The 7,864-nt window shown below is 38.3% G+C and overlaps 1 protein-coding gene across 1 annotated transcript; it reads right to left on the bottom strand.

The window, feature by feature from the left end:
• Nucleotides 1-1,185: 1,185 nt before the first annotated feature.
• On the bottom strand, nt 1,186-3,843 carry LOC114707771 (ATP synthase F(0) complex subunit B1, mitochondrial-like). The gene is made up of 2 exons (XM_037207292.1): nt 3,829-3,843; nt 1,186-2,223 (listed from the first exon to the last, which is right to left on the bottom strand). Exons 1-2 carry the CDS (start codon nt 3,841-3,843, stop codon nt 1,297-1,299), a joined length of 942 nt encoding a protein of 313 aa, XP_037063187.1. The 3' UTR covers nt 1,186-1,296.
• Nucleotides 3,844-7,864: the final 4,021 nt, after the last annotated feature.

The following is a 7,864-nucleotide window of genomic DNA, read 5'->3' on the forward strand; positions in this document are numbered from 1 at the left end:
CTATTAAATGTATTTGAAATATGGCAGCATTTAAGTAACATGAATACACTTTAATATATGTGTCTGCTTATTTGGGTGTGTGGAAGATTGAACCAAGGACCTGGTGGATGCTAGGCAAGTGCTCTACTGCTGATCTCAAACTCTACCTGCTACATGTTTTATTATAAGTTTATTATATGTGTTTAAATTAGCAATGACATCTCAAGAAACATCTGACAATATGTTGTGGACTGTGCTATATATATTCTTAGATACAAGGGAAGATGCTAAGAACCGTATGATGGGGCTAATGCAAAGCAAATAAATAAAGGATATACTTCTTCTAACTACATGATTATCCTGTTTTCCCATCTCCACCCCCAGTCTCAGTCTAGTTAACTATACTACAAAGTAACTTAAATAAGATTAAGTAACAACTACCCTCCTTTCTTCAGTGGAATAAATAACAATATCCTTAGTAACTCATTGTTCATTAAAAATAACCCAAGTATTAATACCTACTCTCACACACATATGTATGTATAAAAGAAAATCATTGTTGTGTACACATGTAATCCCAGAACTTGGGTTGAAACAAGAGTGAATTTGAGGCTATATACCAGCAGCATGTTTCAGAAAGTAAAAGAAATATTACTGCAGAAGTTTTTTAATGAAATTTGTTGTCAACTGAGGCATACAAAATAAAAATTTTATATACCATGAGGAAACTGATATTTTTAATGTGCACATTCGTTAATGGAAAACCAATTTAAGCATGTGTTGCCTCAAACATTTTTCATTTCTTTACAAGGAAAATGTGTTCACAATGCTTTCTTTTAGCCTTTTAGACCTACAGCACATAATTGTTCTCTGCTGTCACACCCTAGAGCTGTTTCCTGTTAATTGTAGCATTTTTATTAAAAAAAAAAAAGCCAGGAATACTGTTCTTTTCAGAAACTAGAAATTTTAGAGCATTGCTTATTCATGGAGCATTTTTTTTCTTTTTTGTTTCAAATGTTATTTTATTGCAAGATGGCATAATTTGTTACAAGTTTAAACTATAACTTGGTAATTTTCGTCAGGCAGCAAGTTGCTGCAAATTACTAATTCAAAGTGATCACCAGACAACTCCAGATACACAGCAAGGATCAGAAATACCTGACTGGCCAATAGTGTTAAGTCATTAAATCAATCTCGATCATCTCGGGAAAGGTACACTGTAATTTCAATAGACAGCAATACAGGAAGAGTTCTTCACATAGACTACTTCCCATTTAAGTTAACTCTCTCTGGCCATCTCAACTGATATAGGTACATTCACGTAACTGACTGAGCTTGAACCTTCTTTGCAAGCAGCTTTAAATCTGCAATGCACTTGGCAATGGTCTCCTTTTCCTGCTGTGCAGAAATGCTCTCCACCACATTCTTCTCCACCCAGTTTGTCATGTGCTCTTCTTCCTTGCAATGCAGCATGTCCTCTACAGAAATATGGTAGCCCAGGCGCTTCTTTACCTCCTTATATGTTCTATATAGCCATTCCCGGTAGTTGACTTCTAAGGCCAAGGTAATATTATTCCTCTGAACATCAAAGAGGTAACAGCGCTTCTGAACCAGTGCCTGCTGTGCCTTCTCCATGTCATTTGCATCCTGGATCTGTTTCATGCTTGCTTGACTTCTTCCAGTTGAGCAATTTTTTTTTTTTTCAGAGAGAAGTAAAAACTTAATATAATGACATAGAATAGGGGCGCTCACAATGGACTGAGCAAGCAGGTGTATCCTTCCTGGTGCAGTTGAGCAATTTTTTTGCTCATTAAGTTTATCAAGAAATTCTCCAATAGAAGCACCATATTTCTTAACCACATAGCCAATCAACCCTACTACTGTTATGGTAGAGAAGGTCTCTGGGGTAATCGCATACATTTCTTTGGAGGGAAAATATAAGCTGAGCCCAGTTCCACACACATAGGGTTCTGTTACACCAGTTTTAGGGTAAAGGAACTGGAAAAATTCAAGGATCAGCCCAAGATGCACTTTTCCTCCATATTCGGGAAGAGGTGGTACAGAGGCAAGACGCGGCTGTCCTGTGTAAAAGACCTTTGTTGCCTGCAATACCCCTAGTCCCAGGACAGCCGAATTTTTCAGACACAGTGCCCCCATGCCTGCAGCAGAAAGTACCACCTGGGACAGCCTGGTCTGCAGACACCCAGACAGTGATCTTTGCGTCCCTTTGACCCCAACCCGAGACTATCAGGGCCAGGAACAAGATCTCATGGAGCATTTTTTAATTCATTCGTTAATATGAAAAAGCAACTTTAAAGTAAGATTATGATATCTTGAATTTACAAGTTTTTGAATTTTTGCCTTTCACTTTCTTTTTAGTAAACACTTTTAAAAGGTCTTTAGTAAACCTTGGTTTATAAAAAATCTTTTTGGTATTCTTTTGCTTTTTTTTTACTTTGAATTCATCTAATCTTCTTTCTTAGAACATTTTTCCATTTAAGTGAGCCAGTTCTTCAAATTTTGATTTTTTTTAAAGATAAAACAAGGCTTTACTTAATGTTGAGAAGGGATCCAAAACATTGTATCAAAACAGCTATTTTAATGATGAAAACTAAAGGCCCTTCTTAACTTGTAGGCTTAATTATCTGTGATGGTGATATTTTTCCTTGTTACTATTGTTCCTTGTTCATATTTAGAGTACCTATTTCTAGTTTAAATTAGCACATTAAATTATTTATGCAGATAGTTATCTCTTCACCCTTCCACCTCAAAAAGATACTTTCGATCACCAGAATTAGATACATCCCCTTATAATAATTTTCACAAAAAGTCAATTATGTAAAATGACTTGTGAAGACTAGTTAGCAGGAAAGAATGGTAACTGGGGACACGAGGGCAAGTGTTCTCAAAGGTGACATTGAGCAGAGAGTCTTGAATGAAGTAAAGGGGACATAATGTGACATGACATCACACTCTGTGCCATCTTTGCTGTGGAACACTGACTCAGCTTTCCTGTCATATTATGTGCCACAGAATCCAGGAACGTTTCCTTAACTTCTGATGAAGCCTGGTAGAAAGATGGAAAATTAAGGGCCATAGAGAAGAGAGGGGACCTCTCCCCTTGGATCTCACTGGCTGAGATTCAAGAAAGTGCACACAACTGATGGAACCAACTATAAAGATTGCCTTCATACAGACACTACTCCTTTATTCTGGAATTTCAAACAGAATGTTAAAACAGCTAATCACTCAGGCCTAGGGCCAGAAGTGCATGGAGCTTAACGTCATCTACACTCCATTCTCATCTGTAAACCCAAACACTATACATCATAAAGAATGCTGTACTTTTCATTCACCAAAGGAATTTCTGTAATGAGAAATATACATAAACCAGCTCATACTTTTTCACTTAAACTTTGTTTATACATCGATCATGGTTGTGAATTATGTTTTTTGAGCCATCTAAGTTCAAAAGCCACACAGTGATTTGCCCAGCATGAATAAGACCTTGGGTTCAATCCACAATACCATAAAAACAAAACCAAACAAACCATAAATAAAACGTATAATCTCTTGATAAATTCCAACCCTTCTTTGTGCTCACTCACCCTGGAATTCTTGTTTTAAGTACAGATCAAAATTCTGGATGGGGAGATAGCTCACTAGATAAAATGCTTGCTATATCCAATTTGATTCCCCAGAAGCACATAAATATTCAGGGAGTGTAAAAAGACTTAGAACCCTACCACTGGCCACACTCTATGGTTAAGAAGGGCATTGAGACTGGACCTGACCTTCACCTGATCTTCAGTCACCCTGGGAAGTCAGGCACTGAGACTTAAGACTGACCCAACCACAGATCATCCTGCGAGGCCAACGAGTGTACCAAGACTCCCACCGGAGGCCAGTCCCCAGCCAGCCCTCTATTGCTCATTGCCTTTTGTAGCTATTTCTTGTCTATAGTCTATCCAAGATCAGTAGAGCAGGGTGTCTGAAGTTTTTCACCCTTTCTCTTCCTCTTTACTCTTTCTTTTACTTTTCTCAAATAACGTAGGCTTCCCTGGTGTACAGGAACTCTGTTCCTCAGCCTCCGGAGCAATTGAACTCTGCTTTATCTGAATGCATAATGTTACTGTTTTTCCAGTTTACAATCACCCAAACTTCATACAGCCTACTCTCAGTTTATTGTTGCCTCTACCATTCCCATTTCTATGCACAACATCTGCTTGACTTCCTACTTAGCAATGAAATAATTAGTAATCCCATTTCTTGTTTCTTTTTCCTTAATTTCTATACTCATACCCTGCAATAACCAATGGAGTGTTGCTCACAGTACTATCAGTATTCTTTTACTCCTGAAAACAATGGGTCCTTAAGGAGTAGCTGAGTTATATTAAACTACTACTCCATTTCATGGCTATAGCAGAAGACTCTTGACTCTCAGGGGAGATCTGGACTACAGCCTGGTGTTCTGAACATCAGTATAAAAGAAGAAAATATCACCTCAATCCTACTGCACCCTACCTACCTAGTGTCTCTAACATTGCAAACAACTCCATTAAAAGAAGAAAGGAGACTGTGGGGAGGCCTGCCCCCACTTTTCCCCTTGAGTAGGGAGAAGCAAGAAATATTTAGATAAAAATATAGAAGGGAGAGAGACAGAAGGAAACAAAGGATAGCCTCAGGAGGGCCTGAATCCTTATCTACTGGCCCCTCTGGCTCTTCTAAAGGGATTTTTATAGAAATGCCAAAGGGTGTCGCAAAAGACCTCCCCCTAGCACAGCCAAGTGCAGACCCTTCCAAACACCTGGTAACCACACTCAAGGTTAATCCATCACCTTATGTAGCCCTGCTGGGTAAAGCAAGCTCAGATCTCACTAGGAAACCTTTGTGGGCTCCCACAGGAGACCTGAATTGAAAAAGAAGAGAAAAATAACTTAGCCGGTGATCTAATCCTAGATAGACTCAGGTGGGCAAATACTAGCACAGGAAATATAGAATGTAAGATCATATGTCTCCTCCAAAAGTTACAAATTTCACAGCAACTCCCCATGGGAGAACATTAAATGAAACTCTAGAGACATTAATCAAAAGAACAATTATAAATGTGTTGAAAGATGTCAAAGAAGATGTGAATGAACTCAATGAGTTCCAAGAGAATACAAACAGATGAATGAAGTAAGGTAGTCAATTAAGGATATGAAAATAGAATTTAATAAAGAGAAGTGCTAAAAAAAAAAGGAAGTGTAATATGATCGAAATGAAAATTCAGTTAGTCATAAAACATTCAGTGGAAAGCTTTCCCAAGGGAATCAAAGACACCGTAGAAGACAAAGTTGTCAGAGCTTGAAGACAAGGTTGAGGAATCAGATCAGTTAGTGACATCTCTCTCTCTCTCTCTCTCTCTCTCTCTCTCTCTCTCTCTCTCTCTCTCTCTCTCTCTGTGTGTGTTGTGTGTGTGTGTGTGTGTGTTTAATGTATGCAGAAGCTGGAGATGTTGCTCGGTTAATAGAGTGCCTGCCTAGCATGTATGAAACTCCAAGTTTCACAGGCACCTAAGAAAAATAGGTGGCATTAGCCTGTAAGTAACTGCTCAGGCAAGAGGACCAAAAGTTCAGGGTCATCCGCAGCTATATAGTGAGTTTAAGGTCAGCCTAGACTATATGAAACTCTGTCTCAAAAAAAAAAAAAAAACAATAAATGAGCCGGGCAGTGGTGGCGCACACCTTTAATCCCAGCACTTGGGAGGCAGAGGCAGGCAGATCTCTGTGAGTTCGAGGCCAGCCTGGGCTACCAAGTGAGTTCCAGGAAAGGCACAAAGCTACACAGAGAAACCCTGTCTTGAAAAACCAAAAAAAAAAAAAAAAAAAAAGAAAAGAAAAAGAAAACATATGAAATAAAACATGAAAAAATGAATAAGTAGAACACACAAGATCTTTAGGATATCATGAAAAGAGACAATTACGAATTATGAGAAAAAAATGGAAAATAATTATATGAAAACAGCATAGAAATTATTTTCAATGATTTCATAGAAGAAAACTTCCATGATTTAGGGAAAGATACACACACACACACACACACACACACACACATATATATATACATACACACACACACACACACACATATAAAAAGCACACAAAGAGCTGGGCATTGGTGGTTCACACCTTTAGTCTTTACTCCCAGCACACAGGAGGCTGAGGCAGGTGGGTCTCTGTGAGTTCAAGACCAGCTTGGTCTACAGAGTGATTTCCAGAACAGCTAGAGTTGTTACACAGAGAAACTGTCTCAAACAAGCAAGCAAACAAATATGGCCAGAAAAGCTGCTTCACATGTCATATCATAGTCAAAACTCTGAATATACAGGAGGAAAAAGATGCAAGAAAGAAGGACCACACACCATATAAAGGCTAGCCCTTCAGAATAGCAGCTGATTTTTCAGTAGAAACAGGAAGTCAGAAGTACTTAGAAAGATACACTTTGAGTTATGAAAGATCACACTGTCAAACAAGACTGTTAACCAACAGAATTATGATTGAAGGAGCAAGAAATACTTTGAGTCATTTTTTTAAAAGCTCAGTGGAATTGATGATGGCCAAGCCACAGGCCTGAAGAGGTTAGTTACTACAAGGAATGCTTTAGGTTGAAGAGAAAGATAAGCACATCAAAGAGGCTACAGGGAAATTTTGAATGATGTTAATTCAAGTGTTTAATAAAGAAAACTGTGAAATGCAAATGCAAAAGACTACAAAATTAACAAAAAGACAGGAATCAATACATCTTTCAATGATAATACTCAATAGTCTCAATTCCTCTATCAAAAGACACAGACTAGCAGATTGGTTTAGAAAACCAGATCCTTGTTCCCCCTGCCTTTAAGACACACACATTCCCATCAAAGAGAAAATATCTTAAGAAGAAAGGATGGAGAAAAAAATTCCAAGCAAATAAAAAAAAGAAGAAGAAACAAGCATCACTATTCTAATATCAGACAAAATAGACCTCAATCTAAATCAAGTGTCATTTGATTCTAATCAAGGGAACAATCCATAAAGAACACATTATAATTTGAAACATGTACATACATGACAGAAGCAGGCACATTTCATAAAAAAGGTATTTCCAGTTATGAAGTCACATATGAACCCTAACACAGTAGTAGTGGGTGACTTCAATGCTTCACAACCATCTTTAAAAAGATGAGATAAATAATTCAAACAAATTTATAACAAATATAATAAAATTAAACAATAATTAAAAAAAAAACTTCCAACTAAAAACAGCCTGAGTCCACATGGATTCACCACAAATTCTACCAGCTGAGCAAGAAGAATTAACATGAATACTTCACAAATTATTCTATAAAATAGAGAAAGATCATTGTAGATGAATTTCATTTTTTTTGCTTTTTTTTGCCTTTTTTTATTTTATAATTTAATTTAATTTTACATGTCAGCCATCGATTCCCTTGTTCTCCCCCCTCCTGTCAACCCCTCCCCCTGCCTTCCCCCTATTCCACCCCCCATTCCAACCTCCTCCAGAGCAAAGCCTCTCCTGAGGATTGAGATCAACCTGGTAGATTCAGTTCAGGCAGGTCCAGCCCCCTCCTCCCAGGCTGAGCCAAGTGTCCCTGTATAAGCCCCAGGTTCCAAACAGCCAGCTCATGCACTGAGGACAGGTCCTGGTCCCACTGCCTGGATGCCTCCCAAACAGATCAAGCCAATCAACTGTCTCACCTATTCAGAAGGCCTGGTCCAGTTGGCGGCTCCTCAGCTATTGGTTCATAGTTCATGTGTTTCCATTCGTTTGGCTATTTGTCCCTGTGCTTTTTCCAATCTTGGTCTCAACAATTCTCGCTCATACAAACCCTCTTCTTTCTTGC

This window comes from Peromyscus leucopus, chromosome 6 (assembly GCF_004664715.2).
Source record: "Peromyscus leucopus breed LL Stock chromosome 6, UCI_PerLeu_2.1, whole genome shotgun sequence".
NCBI classification, from domain to species: domain Eukaryota; kingdom Metazoa; phylum Chordata; class Mammalia; order Rodentia; family Cricetidae; genus Peromyscus; species Peromyscus leucopus.